The sequence below is a fragment of the Haliaeetus leucocephalus genome, unplaced genomic scaffold (genome assembly GCF_000737465.1).
Source record: "Haliaeetus leucocephalus isolate CR32 unplaced genomic scaffold, Haliaeetus_leucocephalus-4.0 Scaffold687, whole genome shotgun sequence".
Lineage (NCBI taxonomy): Eukaryota > Metazoa > Chordata > Aves > Accipitriformes > Accipitridae > Haliaeetus > Haliaeetus leucocephalus.
In genome coordinates, this window is record NW_010973123.1 from 643182 (window position 1) to 663240 (window position 20059).

The window sequence follows — 20059 nt, forward strand, 5'->3', positions numbered from 1 at the left end:
ATTTTCTATTCCTAATGTGGTGTTATGGAGCATTGTCCTTTCTCTCTTTTTCTTTGGACTACGTCACTAGACTAAATGACACCCTCAGTGCTATCACTGGGAGTGACGTGATATTGGTTTTCTTCTGTGCTACTTGCCTGGTGCTTTGCCTGCATCTTCTGTGCCGGCATCAGTAAAAAAGGCTGTAACGTTTCAGAGTTGCTAGCCTTTTTAACGTAATGGTGACCGTCATTTAAAAATATGACCTCTGAGGGCAGTCTCTTTGGCTGTTGCTTACACTTCTGAAGTATAACAGCAGAGCAGCCTTTTCCTTCTGTGACAGGAAATTCAAAAATCTGCAGCTCTTTCTTTGAAATGGAGTGCTATTGCTTTCACACTCACGGACAAAATAAGAGACCAAAAGTGATGGAAGGTGGACTTTGTAGGTGAGAAGTTGAAGGGGAGGAGACTATTTATCTACAATACAGTAGTATGTGATTTAAACTTTACATTCAATTTTACATTTTGGTTACAAAAATAATAGTGGTAGTACTTTATGAATTCATACAGATGTGTGTAACAAGAGCTCTCAATCCTTTGGGCTAGAGACCCCTTCGCAGGTGACCAAAATTTCCAGTCTTGTCTGTTTACACAACCAAAACTGAAAAACAGAGTCTTTGGCAAATACAGGAAGTCATCCTCCAAATTAAACTGGAGGGTAAAAGGTACCAGTTTGTTACTAATATGAAATGCAGGTAGGCAGCGGTCACACCATAGCTGCCACTGCTATGTGCTCATGCATCGTCTGCCAGTAGCAATTCGGTTTCAACTTTGTTCTGAATTGCTATTGTATTTATTCAGCATCAACAAACATGTACATAATAGAGTAACTCCAGTTATAGGTTTTCAGTTTTAAACTTTGTTTCTAGTGAGTGTTAGTATGAATCACACCTTACTTTTCTTTCTGGTGTTAGATGAAGCTGTTTTCAAGCTAACACATGATATATGAAGCTGCTATTAGAAGGTACCCAAATATGAGCCTGTATATTCAAATGTAAGTTACAGTGCTGTTACATTTATAGGCACATGCCATAATTTTTTACTTTAGGAGAAGTTAGAAACTGAGGAGAAAATTAAGTGCATGTCAAAACTATTCACTGTATTTGAGATACTGAGAACCTGATTTTTCAGAATTCTCAGCTTTAAGTGTCACTTTGTGTTTCAAAGCACATCTTTCACTGACTTCAATTGCAAGTGTGAGCGCTTAAAATTTCTGCAGACCAAACTGCAGTGCCTCAAATCGGGGATCAGTGAATTGAGAAATTAGAGCTCACTTAAGAAAGGAAGGTGTCACTGATTTGCCATTGTCACATAGAAGCATGTCAAAAAGGCACAAATGGGATCCAGTTCTCTGTGTATTTTTGTCTGAGCTGAGACCAGCCAGCCATCCCCTTCACTGTACTGCTCTGCTAAAATCGCTGAGTATTACCTGTTCTGCCAACTGAGGCGAGATTTCTCTGGAAGAAAACAAAAAGTGTCATCATGTAACTGAAGACCTTTATAGAGAGAGATTGCTGTGTGAAGTTAAGGTGGCAGCCCTCATTCTTGTATTTCCTAACTTTTGAATATATGGTTTATGGTCTTTGATGTATAGTTAAATAGATACCAGTGATACAGTTGAATCTGGATATAATTGTCATAGTATAAAATTAGTTTAGATGAATATAGCTATTATTGTACAGGAAAGGGAATGACCCAGACTGATATAACTGAAGTTCATTCCCGGGGATAAATCAAGGCATCAGTTTGACTGAAAACCATATCCTTTAAAAATAGCTTTATAAGTGCAAAGCCTATGTGTATTCACGCCTAGGACAGCAGAGCACGACAGCCTACAATTTCACTGGAACTTTAGGTTTAGAGTAAAAAAACAGGTACAGCAGAAAAAAAAAATTCTTTGCTGCAGTTGCAGGCCATTGCTCCTTGGCCTGTCCTCCTAGACTGCCCAGCTGTGCCGTTCCGCTCTCAGCAGGAGCCTCAGGGGATTGCGAGCACATCCTTGTCCTTGGACCCTCTTCTGTACCCTAAACAATCCAGTTACTGAACTCTTCTTCATCACCAGTCAGTCTTTTTAGGCGTTAAGTCGTTCTCATTCCTCCCCTTTGGTTTCTCTTGATCCGTATCTGCTTTGAAATGCAATGTGCTGAATTACACCCATGTCTTCAGGAGAAGCATTACCAGTCTGATTAGAGCACAAGGTTTACTCTATCAGATTTGCAGAACTAGAGATAAATTAATTAGTTTGTAATTTCCCAATTTTCTCTCTCCCCCTTTGTTAAAGATAGGCGCTGCATTTGACCTTCTTTCAATGTTCAGTGCTTTTGCTGTCCTCCAGAAGCTCCCAAAAGTAACTGTTAATAGCTTTGAGATTGCTTCAGTCAGCTCTTTAAGTATCCTAAAACGAAGTTCATCGGAATTGTTTATGTCAAAGAAGACTAGTTAGAAAATAGCACTGTTCAGACCACTTGAAAGAACCCTCAGTACATTAAAATTTAAGGTTCCACATTTTTTTGATTCCCTGAGCAAAAATCCATATTAACAGTTCAAAGCTGTGAATTAATTTTAAGTGCAACCAGAGTACATACTCTGGGAGTTGTTATAAAGTTAGCTATACTTACTTCAAAAAGGCAAGCAGTTGAGTTTTCTGGTTAAAGTCTTGTTTAGAACAAGCAGATGCTTCCCTTAAATTATTGCAGCCAAATTCTTCTCCTTGAGTTGTCTCGGTGGTTTCAGTGGCATCCCTTGTGGAGCAAGGTACTGTTCAGTCACACTGAAACCCATGGAGTTACTTACATGGTGAGGCATGTTTCTGTTTAAGAACTGCAGGATCAAGCTATTAAATATGGTAAATATACCAAAATGGAAAAATGAGAACTTATTATGAACTAGTATATGATGGGTATGTTATTTCTTATGCTGTGGTTTAAGGGTGTGAGTGACTTAAAAGTAACTCTGCCTGCTGGAAATGCACAGGTTCTTTTTATCTTTGCCTTTTCTATCTCCAGGTACCTTGATATAGTTCTGTCGTAGGGCCTTTGATTAACAAGGAGTGGTTTACGTTGTCGTTGTGGTTTAAGCCCAGCTGGCAACAAAGCACCAGGCAGCTGCTCGCTCACTCCTCACCCCTGGTGTGATGGGGAGGAAAAAATACAAAGAAACGCTCATAGATTGAGACAAGGACAGGGAGGGATCACTCACCACTTATGGTCACGGGCAAAAACCAGACTCAACTTGGGGAAAAAACAAAATCAATTTAACTTACAACCAATCAAATCAAAACAAGAATAATGGGAAGTAGAACCAAACCTTAGAACACCTTCCCCCCCACCCCTCCCTCCCTCCCTTCTTATGAAGTTTCAGGTTTTCTTCCAACCTGAAAATTTGGCTACAATTTCTGAAATACATAAAGTGTGGGTTGAATTTTCTGTAAAACTGAGCTGACTTGGAAAGAAACTTAAATCGTCCAAAAAAACCCCAGCATTCTGGCTTTAATTTGGCAGAACTTCACATTGATTTGGCTGTGCTGGAGTTCAAAGTGAAGCCTAAAAGACATGTCCAAATACTAAAAATAGAGAGAGAGAAATGGGAGAGAATTGCTTTGACCTTGATTTAAGACAAGATATAAAATAAAGTCAACAACTGATTACAAAGGCTTTTTATCCCTGTGCTAGAGTTGCAGCAAAAGACTACTACGGAGTTTGCAGTCCTAGCTCTACTATGAGCTTCTCCTGTAACTTGGAGTAGCATTCCCCTGCTACTAACTTAGCTGCCCAGCCTCTAACATGGAGATTTTCAGCCTTTATTTTCTCAAGGCATACTTCTAAACTGAGATCAGTGAAAGCAGTTTGAATGTTTGTGGGATGATCCTGAGGCTAAAATGTTGTTATCGTTTTGAAATAAAGAACAGGTTGACAATGACAGTATCCTGTAAACAAACTCAAACCTTAAACTGAACAAATAAAATGGAAAAATCTTGTAGTGAAGGTTGTCACTCAGTGGGATTATAGCCTAGTTTAACATTTACAAGCAGTCTACTTCTTACATTTTTATAATTTCAAAACATTGATTTAGAGGAAAGATTTTTCTCAAGCCTGGATCACATTAACAACTTCTCGTTCTTTTTTGCCTTCCACAAAATAATACTAGCCTATTTCAGATTAGCTGATCCTGCAAACCGTAGCTAAAGTAATTGTGATTGTCACAATAGAATTTCTATGGACAGTGTGGGATAAAAAGGAACTGTAAAGCAATAAACAGAGAAGACAGAAAGTATTATCAGATAATAAATTTGCTTCTACAGTAAAAGGAAAACTATTTGTCTTGTGTTCTAATTTGGATGCTCAGAAGCAGGTACATTGTTGTTTACTACTTAATGTCACTCTAAGCTAACTCAGAGCAACAGTTACCTTTCTTCTCACTGTTAGCATATTATTGTCTTTTTACATCAAATGTAATTTTCAGTTCATAACCACAGCGTTATAGGTGTTGGCAGATGGCAAATGTGGAAGCACCCAGCTGTCCAAAGGGTGCTGCCAGGGGCCACAGGGGAAGCTGCAGGCAGCTGGGGGCACTGTATAAAGGGGATTAGGGAACATGAGACCGAGGAGGGAACAGTAGATCAAGTTCTAGGGAATATAGGATACACATCCATAGGAAACCAGGACCTGTTCATTTTGCTGCTCATGCAAACACTCAGCATGAGAAAGTCTGTTGTATGCTTCTGGCTCACTTAACCTAAAACAGTATTATCAGTCTGACGGCTGCATTGGTATTCCTTCCATCTCTTTAGTGAGGGTAAGGTATGAACTCTCTAATGAGGGCACAGGTATGAAGAACATATATTGCAGCATGGATTATCAATGGGAAATCTATGAAATACAAAATCGATGTTTCTGGGGAAAATCCCCCAACCTTTGAATTGCATTGGTATTCACAGGGGCTTCGTGGGTGTGGGGCAAAATTTGGGGTGATTTCTGTGAGCTGTATTCCCCCTTGCCATTTTTCCAGATCCAGGTCTGTGGAGTTCTTACATTCACGCTCACTTCCACACTGGCAGGTGTTTTATTCTGTTCTCTTCTGAAGCACAAGCCTCTTGTTTAGGGATTGCAGTCACAAAAATACATTTAAACATGCCTGTTATAGGCTAGTACTTAAAAATTATGCCTCTTCAAGAAATCTGGGGAGAAAGAATGGAGGTAAAGATGCTTTTATCTAGAAGAAAAAGCTTTAATTATTGAACACATAGTAGTGACTCAGCTGCTGGCCTTTGTTTGATGAATTACACAATAACAGTCTGTTCTAAACACACAAATGAATGACAGATCATCTCTTGTCAATTATGTTTCAGTACAGAGAGAGCCGTTCACAAAAGTATAGCCCAATGTGTTTATTTCACTTCTGTCTTATTTTCTTCCTGAATAATTGAAGTGACTCTCCAAGAGAAGGGGAATATAAAAATAGCTGACACCTCACTAGACCATTTTGAAAAGAGAAACATACTAAATCTAACTAGAACTGCAGAAACAACACCCTCATTACTGTGTCGGCATTTATAGGCAGAAAAGTTACAAAAAAATCATTATTTTTCAGTTTCAATGTTCCTCCTTGTTTCCATCAAAACTAGCAATGCTTTTTGTGAACTACAGTCATTTTTCTCACAGAAATGTTGGAGTGCCTTTGTGAAAATAAAATATGTTGGCAGGTGGCAGACATGAGAACACTTGAACTTGGCTTCCAGGCTGAATTTTCATTTATGCTTCCGGACAGAATAAATTAGCAGGGGCTGAGATCCATGCAGTTAGGCTGTGACTGGTCATTGTGCTCTACAATCACTTTTATTACTTACAGCATGAACGTATCTACCTTTGGAGCTAATTTTAGGTCCAGTGAGTCCAAGTCCTGATTATTTGTGTGCTTGCCTTTATTATTATGAGAAGAGCAGAAAACCTGTAGCTCCTTCTCCTGCTGGAAGCAGATACTCTGCAGTTGTTGGCTTTGAACACCCTGTTTTTTCTGAGCTCAGTTTGCATGCCCACCTGAGCGTGCTATGGAGTAAGGAGGAGGCTCCCCGTACAACTGCCGCAGGCCATGTGTGCTTCAGACGTGAGATTAGACAGACCTCTGAGGATCATTTTTCTTCCTGGAGGCATAGAATCCACTGAGGGTTTGTTTACACATGTATTTGAGTCTTGCATATCTACTTAACTGTCTTAAATGTGTTTTATTCTTGTTCGTTAATTGTACTCTGTGCCTGCCTAATGTATAATGTTTGCTTTTTTGCTTTACAGCATTCTTCTTGATGAAGAGGGCCACATTAAGATAACAGGTATGTGAGGAATGGAAAACTTAATGTCTACGAGCTGATTTTTTTTCTGCAGTATGTTCCATGCATCTTGGTCTTTACTGGGAAAGAGTTTGCTTACAAAAACTCAGAAGCCAGCAGAGTATGAGTGTTGGGCTTCTCTTCTCTGGCAATTCGTCAAGCACCCGTGCTGCACAGCACGTGGAGAACATAGCATTTTCGTGGTAAAATTGTACTCTTGACTGATGTGAAGCATGCAGGCTTGACTGCCTGCCACCGTGGATGGAAGGATGCTTCCAATATGACTTCTTACTCCAGATTAAAACCTCTGAATTGTAACTGTGCAGAGGACACCTGGAAAGACATGCCTTTGCCACCCTGGAGGTGCTGTCTGGCCATCCTTTCTGCTGGTGTCTATCTAGGATTATTCTTCCTAATGCTTTGGTTACCTGACCAAGAATCCTTACCAGCATTGTCTTCACCAAACCTGAACTGTGTACTTCTGTTTCTTTAAACTCTCTCTTCTGCTTTGGTTCAGAACCTCTTTCTGAACAGAGAAAATGGGACACCTACTTTCAGGACATATTAACAAGTGCCAACCAGGCACTCCACGTAGGCAGGGCTTCAGCATGCACGTGCCTGTGGCCTTTCTGCACACAGTCAGATGGTTGGTGTGATTTGGTTGAACAGTTTAAGTGAGCAAAAGTGTAAATAATCATTTTTAAAGACCTAACGAGTCTTTTTTGTTCCAATTTCTTTAGATTTTGGTCTGAGTAAAGAAGCCATCGACCATGACAAGAGAGCGTATTCATTCTGTGGGACAATAGAGTATATGGCCCCAGAGGTGGTCAACCGGCGAGGACACACACAGAGTGCCGACTGGTGGTCTTTTGGCGTACTCATGGTAATGGAAAAGTTGTGTTTGTTGGAGGGGTGGCTGTAGGAGTGATCAGATCCCTCAGATAAAAAGTACTACTTTCAGCAATTAAGGGTTAATAGAAAAGTAGATGTGTGATGATTGCTTGATTGTTTTCATTGCATCAGCGATAAAGAACCAGCTGCTCCTGGGGGTATAGGAGGTAGCATTTTGCCCTAGATTCTCTCTCTTCCTTCTCCCAGTCCTTTGCTGTCTCAGTTGGTTACCATGAGCCACTAGTTTTTCCGCTGCACAGAAACAGGGCAGGGCAAGCTCAGAAGAGCACAAGCATTTCAGAAGAAACATCTTCCTAGTTAGGAAACAATTTCCCAAGCAGCAATTTTCAGATGTTAGGGACATCGTCTTAGAGAAATTCAGAAATTTACTCCTTTTTTTTTAATAGATTAAAAAGGACATATTTTAGAGGGCACTCTGGATGTTTCACAGGACCTCAGTATTTCTTTTGCCATTCATCTGTCGTCTTCACGTTGGCATTGCTGATTCTTGTTCCACTAATGAGATTCAGGTAGTTTTTGGACTGGTGGTGGATCTCCTGTAGTCTTATTAGCTGGTAGGAGACTGTAACTCAAAAATCTCTCTTTTCTCCTGCTGGGAAAAGAAAACAAATACATAGGGGCACCATGTCATCCTCCTTTCTTCTTCTGTTCCTTTTTGCTGTGTCTTGATTATGACTAGTTTAGGATGTTTGCTTTGTCCTCAGTGCATGCTGTTTTTAAAATGATGTATGTGAAACAGGTTTAAAATGACTGCTCTTCACAGGGGGGAAATCACCAGAAACAGACACAAACGTATCAATTGGCACAGAGGAATAGCTAGGAATTAATCTTTTTCTTACATGTCTTTACATCGGATTAACTATACAAAAGTTGCAATTTTTCCCCACTGTTGCTTAACCTTTAAGAGTCCTGCAAGCTGTTCTGGAGGTAGTTTAAATTGAATCAGTATGAGAAACTGTGCTAATTCATTTTTTATACATGCACATCAATGAAAAGTTATTTAAAATGCAACATGAATTTACCAAAAATCAGTCATGCTAGATTAATTTGGTATTTTACTTGATGAGATAACCATCTTTTTCTAAACAAAGTAAGTGGATCTCATGTGCCTCCATTATAATAAATTATTTGGTACAGTGTTGCAGGGAAAATTCATTAATTGAAGATGCTTATTAGTCCAATAATGGTCCAAAGATGGTATAGTACCTATACCATCCATGAGGGATGAACATCCACAGGGAAGAACACCACAGAGAGAAAGGAGCTGTTCAGCCAGAGTACCGTTGCCCCAAGAGCCGGTAGGAATAAACTCATCGTGAAATGTTGTTAGTCTGGAAAGTAGAAGAAAGCTCCCGACTGCTTCAGAAGTGACGCCCTGGAAAACACTTTCCAAGAAGAGCTCTGTGAGAGATATCTGACTACAGTGGAGCTGCTTGGCTTATGAGAAGTACCCGATAACATTCTTCTGAGCGCTGCAGTGTTTAACACAGGGATGCAGTGTCGGGAAAGTTTTTCAGAGAGGCATTGAACCCTCCTCAAGCCAGCCATCTAAAATTAGGTGTTTGGGTGCTAACCTGCTCCCTCCTGCATCCATCTAGCCTCTTCAGTCTGTGATGGCATTGTTGCTGAGGAGGACAAAGAGAAGATCAAGGAGCAGTTGTTTTGTGACACTGTGATTTTTGAAAAGCTATGTGAATGCTATAGGTTTTTTGAAGCCGTTATTCCCAGTGCCGTGTTATCAAGCATAGTGCTGTCCCGTGAGCCCAGACACCATGCATTTATTACTCTCGCAGGGATATGTCCAGACAACGAAGGTGATGCTGCTCTCTCCTGAAGTGTCTACCCAAGGTCTCAGTGGTCGACCCAAGGTCTCAGTGCCCAGCCACCAATGGGCAGCGCAACACAGTGCAGCGCTGCAGCTGTGGCTCACGCTGCACCTCACCATGGTTATCGTATTTCCCCTGCAGAATTAGGGCAGAAGCACAAATTAACGTAGCAGTGTGCTCTTCTAATACAGCTCCATTTCCTGTGGTATGGAAGCTATTTTAGGTAGCTGTATGTTACACTACGTACCACAATCCACGGAGTAGGTTTAAATTTTGTTTACCCTAAGTAGAAAACTGCCGCCACCAAAGGAAGTAAGGATAGGATGCAATGTGAAAACTAGTGAAAATTTGGGGTGGGGAGGGCCTGCATCACTGACCCAGCTGGTTGACAGCAGTTAATCTAAGCAAATATTGTAATTTATTACCTGAATTTAAAAGGAGTGGAACATCCTTATCTCCTATGGCCACAAATGCATTTGTGGATGCTCAGCACTTCTGAATCATATATGTTTATTCAGGAACATCAATAGGTTATGTCTCATATAATAAATATATCCCAACCCTTTAAATTTTTTTATTATATATTTACTTTTGGAGGATAGCTGTGCCTTCTCGCTATCTGTCTCCAGTTAAATGATGGTGTATTTGGTATATAGATTGCTTTTCTTTCACCTGCTAATGAACTTGGTTCCTCCCCCCCTTTTTTTTTTCTTGGGTTTTTTCCCCCCCCCCCCCCCATCTCTCTTTTCATCCCCTCCCCCAGGGAATCAATGTATTAGAATTAGAAAAGATAAGAATCCATATAAAAGGAGATGAGTTAAAGAGAGTAAAATCTTTTTAACTGTAAGCTTATGCTTTAAGCCTTTGAGTGGTACCAGACATCTTAGAGAAAAATAGCTCTTATCTGTTCAATCTTTTTTTCCTTTTTAACAATTAACTGGTTGGAGTAGAAAAAGGGTATTTCCATACACTGAAAGTGCAGGAGAATTTTCTGATGCTGTCTTTCACTCTGCTCATTTCTCCTTGTTTTCCTTGCTCTGTCACTTGTATGTTCTATTACGGAAGCTGTTTTTCTGCCAGTGTGAAAAACTGAAGAGAATTAATGGTATCCAATTGATTTATTAGCATTTCTCTCTAAGTAATTTGCAGTATGTTGTGAAGTATACAAAGAAAATATACCAGTTGGTGGAATATGCATAGATTGAAAGGAAGTGAATGTGATAGTCTAATTTTCATACCTAAAATTTTGATCAAAAGAGGGAACATATTAGGCAGATAGTGATAAAATGGCCTGTAACCTAGCCATCAGAAGAGCAGCCAAACAATATCTTGTCTGTTCTGTTCTGTGAAGAGGGATTAATGCTACAGTGTGAAGAGTCAGGCTGTGCTATCAGCTCCTTGCCAACCTGCATTGACCGACGCACAGGCTGGAATCAAACTGAATGATCCTTGAAGGCAACCTTAAATGTGGCATGTTGTGATTACTAATATCAAAACAAACTTACCTGAAAAAACCCTAAATTCTGGTCTTGACTTATTAATTAATTATGTTAGTAATTATTTTATTAATTATTATTCAGTGGGAGTTTTACTATCCACAACAGTAAAATTTCATTTACCACCAGCTAAGTCTTTGACACAGGCCACAGAACTAAAACTGTTATCTGCTCTGTTCATTTGCTGCTCAGTTTGTTTGAATTGTTTTATGGTAGCTTAGCATGTGTCAACAGGTATAGTTATACACATCTTGAAATTCACCCTTTCCAAGCATTCCAGAGGACAATACCTGCGTTTCATTTAGTCCTAATTGGGACCCGATTAAAATTTTGTGCTGGTGAGTTTATGTGGTTTATCATGACTGGACAGATTTCATTTTCTGCCTTCCTGCATCTTACTCATTGCATTGGAGATTTTGGATAGGACATATTCTACGAAAGCTTTGCATCAAGAGATCTGTATGAACAAGCGATTGACTTAAATGGTTAAAAAGTTGCGTATATGACTAATACCTTTTCAGCTGTGCTGCAAGAGCCTCAATGCCCACACTGCCATCTCTGAAGCCCAGATAAACCGGTCTGCACGATATAAAATGCACAATCCTCTCTGAAGGGCTCTCAAAGCAGTGGGTTAGTAGTTCATGGTACCAGCTGATTTACAAGGCCACAGACCTCACGGAAGTTGTATCTGTTTCAGTTCAGCAAAAAACCACTGTACACCTTTGAGAGTCATGTGAGCAGAGAGGGGAACATAACTAGAGAAAGAAGGGGTGTGATGACTCAGTAGGTAGTCCCAAATAGAAAGAAATGTGTTTATATTTGTCAGCAACGTAGTGAATGTGTAAGGAGTGAAGTCTTCATGAGAGAAGAAAATATCCCTTTGGTATCCAGACAGTGTAGACAGCTCTGTAGTAATTTTGTAGTAACTGTACAGTGGCATTGGAAAAATCAATACGAGACATCAAAGCAATACAATCTTCTTTTACAAAATCCCATCGTAACACTTGTTTTATTCCCAGTGCAAGAGATGGTCTTCATGAACAGTATTCTGAATGTTTATGCTAGCTGCTATGTGAAGGTGTTCAAACCCTTTGCAAACACTAATTCATTATGCTTCACGCCTGGCTAATAATGAAAAATACTTAATGCATTTTACAAATGATAAAACTGCGTCGCTGACCAGCTCCCAGTTACCCGAAAATGACTGGAAGTGTTGAGAGGCGAACCTGGCCGTTCTGACAAGAGTGTCTCTCTCTGCTTTTCAAACCTGAGTGGTACCAAGGTTCTTTGTAACCCTGAATTTTATCCTAGAGTCACACTACTTTAGCAGACTTGGGCTATAATAATTTGCACAATCTGCTCTCCTTCCATCTGCTGGGAAGATTCATCTGGCAATTATCCCAGGCTATGGATTTTTCCTCGTTCATTATCTTCCTCAGTGACCTACCAGGGTCGCTTCTTAAATCCATTCCCTCAGGCAATGGGGCCCTCTTTCCCAAGGCCTTCCCACATGTATATCTTCTGGGGTCTCCAGTGCTGGTGGTTCGCCTGCTGAAATGGGCAATTGCCCTGAAAACTAGAGAAAGGAAGCACTGCAGAGTACGTTCTCTTAATAGGCAGCTGAACTGGAACAGGGAATATTTGCCTTTCGTGCTGAATATTGGTACAGGAAGGGTTGGAGGGAGGCACAGGCTTCTGAAGTGCTGGCTAACAGAAGGTGGCCCTCCAGAATACCCAGGAAGCAAATCATTGGGAGGCAAGGAGCAAACAGATGGTTTCTACAGATGGGGAGGTGTGGAGAGTGAAAACTGAGTCTCCCGGCAAAACTATAGGGTCTGCTTTAATAGCCAAAAATACTACAGAGTTTCTTCATACCTAGGCTCAGCTCCTTGTCAACTTGTAGTGACCCATACAACTCTGTATTTATGTGCAAGGGTGTTAGCAGCAAGTTCTCACTTCTGTTTGCATGTTTACATTTAGCAAGATTTTTTTTTTTTTTTAAATAAGCAGGAAAACAAGTTGTTGTGCAGTAAAGCAGTAGCTTTAACTGATGAGATGAACTATTTCAATTTGTATTTTTTTTTCAGTCTTGTTATTTCATTTTTAACCTGCAACAGATTTAATCATGACTGCACTTGAGAAACCAGTGCTTTCTTCCAGCTGCTGCTTGTTGAGTTCATTGAAGTAAAAAGACATTTAACTCGTGTAGCTGCCTTTCACTTTAAATACTGATGTATTTAAGTGCATTTCTTCTGAATCTGAATTAATGTCAACATTAGACCTACATAACTGGGAGACATGTGGTAACAAAGCGCTAGCCGTTAGAGCAGTGCAGTAAATGTTGCCTGCAGCCTCCAGGATGGTCATTTCCCCTGCTCCCTCCTGCAACTTAAATTGCTTTTTTCCTTCCTTCCTTCCCTCTTGGACACTGCATCTGAATTTCTTTTATCTGTATCATCTGCATCAGCTGTGTCAAGCCCATTTCTGCCAAAATAAACGAGCTGTAGCAGTCATTGTTAGTGCTGTTAAATTAAATTTATTACAACAAAGTAATGTGGGCAAATGTAAGTGAACATTAGGTACTTGCCCTGAACATAAACTCTTTAGAAATCATGAGGAGGGTTTGGTACAATACGTACCACTTCTGCTGCTGATCTGGGAAGCAATGTTCTCTGCCCCTCATCCCCAGTATATCTGAACACTTTTATCAGGACTAAGGCTCTAATAGGTCAGCATTACTTTGCAAATGGTGCTTCAGTTCCAGTGTCATTTAGGCAGTCTTAAAAATTCTTCCCCATCGTGTTTGTCTCTAGAGGATGAGCTGCTTTCCTCCAGCTCTACAGAGCAGTTCTTAACTCTCCTGGACCAAGCAGGAGTTAACACATTTGTGTTGTCCAAATCTTGTTTCTATCTGTCAGTCATACACACTTTAAAAAAAGTGTTTTTTCCTTGTTTCTACTGTATGTTTTATTGCCTCGAGGTAATTTGTTACTAATGCAGATTAATCCTGCAATTAATTATTGTCAAATTAGTTACCTGGCTTCTAAACCTCTCCTCTGCCCCCCTCCCAAAACTCGCGTAACAGTTTCACGGTTACAGTTTTCTTATGTTTTCTTATATTTTTCTTATGGTATGGCTATATTTAATCTGGGAAAAGGGCAGAGTGAGGCTGTGAGGCAGTCTGACACCGGTTTTGGTAATGAAAGGATCCATTTTTGCACATATGTGCTTCCCGAGAGCAGTGAAGCTACTTGTGTGATAAGGCACAAAAACTACATAAGGGTTGCAGAATCTGTCCTGCCTTAACAGGTATTTAATTATAGCAACAAATATTAATTAGTAGGTACTTATTATAGTAGAAGAGATCCAAAGCCTGAGTCACAGACGGAAGCGAGTAACAGTTCTCCTTACCCTTGATGGACATTGTCCTCCTTTGTGCCTGGCCTGAATTATGTTCTTGGTGTCTTTGTGTTTGGTGATGCATAACCTTCATCATCCCTTAGTCAGAGGAATCAGCTGCCACTCATACCCCACAAAACACTGTGGCAAGAGCTGTGTGAAAGACCTGGTAATGAATCCATATTAGGCAAGCTTCTTCAGCTGGGGTGTTTATTTTTTTGTTACAAATGTGAAATTCCTGTCAAATTTACTGAAAGCACTAATCTGTTTCAAAGGAACCATATCTGATTGATGTTTTCATGTGTGAGTTAGGCAAATAATTGATGATGATTGCTGAGTTTTGCTTTGAGATTTGGGTTCATTTAAATGTGACACTTGCAAAATTCATCACTGAATAGAGCCAGGGGAACCAAAGCGGGAGAGAAAAAAGCACACTCAGATGCCTTGAGAACATGGGGTTTGTGCGTGTTTCTCCTGCAAAGTATAGCAGTTGCGTCTCTAAGTGGTGCAAGCAGACAATCGAAAAGGTGGTTTGGCTCAAGCTAAAAAGATTGGGAGTGGCATGCTGAACCCATTTTCCTTGCACCACAGTCCGTGCCAGACACCTAAGAACAGCCACACCTATTCAGACTAAGGGTCCCTCCAGCCAAATATCTCATCTCCAGCATTGGCCATAAAACGGGTGCTGGAAGAAACAGTATATATGACACTTCTTCCCAAACACACCAAAACTTGACCCCAAATACCAGTGTAAACAGTTTGTAACAAGACTCTTGAACAAAACAGTCATGTCAGTCCTTCATGTTCTGCATAAACTGGACTTGCTGTGTCATCTTTTTGTGAAGTACAGCTTGTTGGACCATTTTTTTTCCCTCAAGTTTTCAGTTGTGTTGGAAATAGAGGGTGGGTATGGTGTCTATCAGCTCTGCAGACCATCTCAACGCTCATTTGATTTACCGTTTTGTTGTTACTCCACAGTTTGAGATGCTGACAGGATCGTTACCCTTCCAGGGAAAAGACAGAAAGGAGACGATGGCACTCATTCTCAAGTGAGTACTGAAACCGTTCCTCTAACTATGAGTTAACTGTACCCTCTGGCAGCCTATACATCCTAATTATATGAAGGGTAGAGAATAATAATGTCCATAATGCGTTTTTCAAAGCAACGTAAGACATGGATTTGGTAAGGCACGCACAGTGGATGCCTGCATGTGGCTGTAAAATTGCCTTCAGAATAAATAGCAGGAAGTGAATTACTGAAAGGGCCTTACAAAAGAAATGTATCTTACTTTCTGTAATATTGTTATCCACGCAAAAGTGGTAACAGTCAGATTTCTGCAGGACAGCTTATGTTTGTTGTTGACAAGTTTCAAATCTTTTCCTTTGCAGATTTCCCATTCTTTTGATATTAAGTGCAGACATAAGTATTTGAAGCTTATCTTTGCTCAATATTACATTTTTTTCTGTAGCAGTGAGTCGCCAAGGGAAAAGTTTTATTCCCTTTAATCAATATGTGGTTAAGTATAATTATTTTCATGAAGTTTTGTTTGTTTGTCTAAATTCCTCTTGATTCCCAAATTTATTCCAGCAAGCTCAAGAAGTGAAAAAATTTCTGCAGGAAAATTACCTTTGTAGGTTGCAAAAGGTGTCATGAGATTCCTTAGATCTGCTCTGCCTCTAGTGAAGCCAGTGGTAAAATCTTCTTTAACTTCAGCAAGATCAGGTCCTCACTCTGTATTGCATTATGCTTAGGTAGCCTTTGGTCACCAAATTCATGTGTCTGCCCTTCCTGACTACTGCAGTTCCACTTTTTAAACCACAGTGAGATGGAGAAAATGTTTGAAAAATCTATTTTCTTTTCAAGTGTTGTGTTTTTTCAGAGCCAAGCTGGGAATGCCGCAGTTCTTGAGCATAGAAGCCCAGAGCCTGCTGCGAGCCCTCTTCAAAAGGAACCCCTCCAACAGATTAGGTATGCATGCGCATTTGATCGGGGCATTTGTTATGTGCGCTCTGCCTTGTCAGGTGGTGATTGTTTCTCTCGGTGCATCTTCCCTGATAGTTATCCTCTTCGTTATGCGGCATTTTGTGTTCCTTCCCAGAGCGCAGTGAACCTTGAGCGTTACTAGAGAAATTTGCAAAGAGCACAGGCAAACCATTGGAATCTGCAACATGATATTAGCTCGTATTGTATTTTTTTGGTGAAGAGGGAGGGTGAAGCACCAGCATTTATGAAGGGTTTAAGAGAACTGCTGCATATGATAATATAGGCAACTGAAAAACAGGTCTCTCTTAAATCTGTATAATTTAGCTGCAAATCTGAGGTGCGGAGCAAAAGGGAGTAGAATTTGTCTCTCCCATTCTCAAATAAGTTTTAATGCTGTCTCATTCTGTTTGCTGGGAACATTTTCACAGTAGGTTTTCTTCTTTGTTACCCTAAATGTGTTATCTCCTTTCTTACTAATGTGTTTTTACCCTTTGTTAATAATCCTATTTAAATTGTGATAAACTAGAAGTATGTATTGGATCATGCATCTTATGCCATTTATACCTTTGTTTGGGAGTTTTATTATGAAATTGATTGCATTTGGCGAGGTCATGGACAATGCCTGGTGCGTGATTTTAATTGCAAATTTGGTCTTCGGTTTTTACGTGGAAGAATAAGAACAGTCATATCAAGTGAATGATATGAACTTAATGGCACTGTATTGTTTTTCATTTAAAAATCCTATCTAGATCTGTGAAAAATTCTGGAGCTTTCTTTTTTCCCCACAGGTCTCATATTCTGCATTTTGGGTGAACAAGGGAAGAATTTGCTTCTAAAGGAAGGGGACAAACCTTTCCTTTGTACCTCTGTTGGGGTTTTTGTGCCCTTAGGAGCAGGAATTGACCTTAGGTGCAGGGATTTAATCCTTCGGTTTTGTAAACTGCATCACAAGAAGACTGCAGATGGGTCATATTTAAATACGTGGTTGACTCATTGCCATCCATGGGAGTTTTGGCAGCTATGAAATTACTTGTCTTTTAGAGAATGGCGTAGACTGGTTAAATATTGAGACGTGTGAAAAGCAATTTGCTCTTCTCTCTTGCAACCGTTTACACTTGTAAGATTGTTTCAGACTGGAGACGTAAAGTTAGAAGCAAAAAGCTAAGTTAGGAAATGGCTTGTTCCGAGACGTGAAAAGAGCGAGAGGTGCAAGAGAGGTTTCCCCCTTTCCATCCTGCAGTGCCCACGCTCCCTTCTCCGGTGCTGGAGGCGGTGCTGCCGAAGCTCTGCTGCCCAGTGCCTTTGGTCCCCCGCGCAGCAGTCCCAGCGTTAGCGGCAGAGCGTGAAAGGCTTGACAGCCCACTTCCATCACCGCCTGCCTGAGAGAGGGGTCCGGCCGTTTTTAATAGGCACGGGCGGGTGGGCTCGCGCACGTGTGGAAGATGGACGCTCTGCTCTGCGCCCTTGAGCTTCTGCTTGACCTTTTCATGCTCTGGTAGCTCTGTCCCTTGCTTCAGGTGGGGCGGCGTGGGAGCTACTCCAGCCCTCTGCTTTACACCGAGCACCGTCAGACTGTCACGTTTTAGGTGAATGGGTGTTTTCCGCCTGGCTGCAGCGTCGCAGCCGGAGCCCCCACCTCACGTAGAGGTCAGACACGGTGGCTCAGCTGTTTCCCAAGGGAGCCTGGCTCCTGCGGAGAAGGCCAGTACGGAGCAGGCTGCCTCTCCCTGTGACTGCCGGGGAGAGAAGGAGCCGAGCGCCCTTGCTCCACACAGGGACCAGGGGACAACCCCACCTCTGGCAGAGGTGGGGAGCCAGTCCCTCAGCACCCCGCTGCGGCCCCTCTCCTCCCAGGCAGACGCCCACACGGCCCGCAGAGGGAATGCCCTCCCATAGGTTTCACCTCTTGACCTAAATGGTAGCTCTTGTAGTCCGATACGCTGTAGAGATGATAGTCGAAAAACACATTTTCTCAGCAGGTTTCAACTGTTCTCAAGCAATTTGCTTGACATTAGAGAAAATTAGAGTCTTGGGATTTCTAGGTTTAATCTATGTTCAGAAAGATAATATGCTGCAGCAAATATAAACTTTTTTCCCGCTTCCTCCCTCTGTTCCTTTCTGCTGTTTCCTCCCTGTCTCTGTCTCTTGGTTTTGTTCTGCTCTGCTCGTTTTGTGGCTTCCCACAAGCTGCTATCCATCCAAAATGGGGCTCCAGTGAACTCAGTGGGAGTTTCTGGATACTGGTCCTTAAATAAAAAGCTACTCGCTAAAATAAGCAAAGTTGCTTAGTTTTAGCCCCCTGTTGTGATTTAACCCCAGCCAGCAGCTCAGCAGCACGCAGCCACTTGCTCAGTTCCCCAGCACCCAGTGGGATGGGGGAGAGAATCAGGGGAAAAAAAAGTAACACTCCTGGGTTGAGATAGGAACAGTTTAATAGAACAGAAAAGAAGAAACTAATAACGATAATAATAACAACAATAATAAAATGACAATAATAATAATAATAAAGGGATCGGAATATACAAAACAAGTGATGCACAGTGCAGTTGCTCACCACCTGCTGACCGATGCCCAGTTAGTTCCTGAGCAATGATCCCCCCAGGCCAAGTCCCCCCAGTGTATATACTGGGCATGACATCACATGGTATGGAATACCCCATTGGCCAGTTTGGGTCAGCTGCCCTGGCTGTGTCCCCTCCCAGCTTCTTGTGCCCCTCCAGCCTTCTTGCTGGCTGGGCATGAGAAGCTGAAAAGTCCTTGACTATAGTCTAAACACTAATGAGCAACAACTGAAAACATCAGTGTGTTATCAACATTCTTCTCACACTGAACCCAAGACATAACACTATACCAGCTACTAGAAGGAAAATTAACTCTATCCCAGCCAAAAACAGGACACCCCCATATCATCTCCCTTTTAATACTGGGGAATCGCTAAGTGTCAAGGTTTTAAACCTGAGATTTATTGAAATACTGGGAAGGCTGCGAGAAAGGAAGACGTTATTTATAACACAAACATTCAAGGAAATAAAATCTAAAAGAGTAACAGAAAAATAGATCTTAGCATTCCAGCGACAGCGGTGGAAAGCTTCTGAAGGCTCTCTGTTCTAACTGATTGAGAATCAGTATGAAGGATTATGGAAACAGACTTGTTGGTAGTAAAAGAAGGAATACTTAATGTTTGGCCTAAATTCTGAACAGAAGTCAGTAGAAAAAAGGACTGCTTCAACTTTGTGGCTTTTAGCTTTTTCTGGGAAAAGTTTTCTGGAAGTTAAAAGAAAAGTAGGCTTAGACATCCTGTTTTGAAAAATCTTTGGAAAATTAATGAAGCATGCTAAAATAAATGAACCATATTATGGCTCAAACACTTGTTTTCAGCCATTGTTTCAGAAGTTTACAAATCTGGAAAGTGTATTTAGTTCCAAAGTATTTTTAATATTGGCAAGATGAAAGATGCTGAGCTTTGAAAATCATTTTATTCTGATTACCGTCTTGCTTTTTGCCATTTGATTTAGATATCTTAACAAATAGAAGTAAAGATTGATGAAGTATTCTAAACTTTTGCTTTGAAATTTGTTTTGAAGCTTTGGATTATTAATGGAAAAAAATATTAGAGTTGAAGGGAGATACTCAGATAAGGCAGAGAAGGAATTTAGTAATCCAGTTTACCTGATTCTATTTTTAAGTCTGGTGCTCGTATTAATGCTTTAGAACAAATTTTTAAGGAATCAAAAGTCTTCCTTCCTTTGGCATCCCTTGTTACGGATGCTGTCTGTTCTTTTCTGAGCCTATACACTCTACTGTACAAATAGTCTGCATTGCACTGCTTTGGTAGTATTGCTCTGATTAAGTACAATAAATTTTAGTTTATAGACAAGCATAATTTTAAATTATTAAAATAAACTAACTGGTATATCCAGGCAAACAAGGAGGAAGCAACTCAGAAAAGAAATTGTATGATGAAGGTGTTAGTTCATTACATTGCCAGGAACTTAGGCAAGGGACTAATTCTTACTTGCCCTAAGGCCTGGATCTAATCAGGTAGGTAAATGAATGTAAAGAGCATTTCAGGAACTCCCTA

General features: G+C 40.8%; 1 protein-coding gene across 2 annotated transcripts in view; it reads left to right on the forward strand.

Moving 5' to 3' along the window:
• RPS6KA2 (ribosomal protein S6 kinase, 90kDa, polypeptide 2) overlaps positions 1-20059 on the forward strand; it is a 305814-nt gene that overhangs the window by 236470 nt on the left and 49285 nt on the right. For both annotated transcript variants that reach the window (XM_010579888.1, XM_010579887.1), the window contains 4 exons: positions 6327-6364; positions 7102-7244; positions 14973-15043; positions 15875-15963. In XM_010579888.1, coding sequence (XP_010578190.1) covers positions 6327-6364; positions 7102-7244; positions 14973-15043; positions 15875-15963 — 341 coding nt within the window. The remainder of the gene's footprint in view (positions 1-6326; positions 6365-7101; positions 7245-14972; positions 15044-15874; positions 15964-20059) is intronic.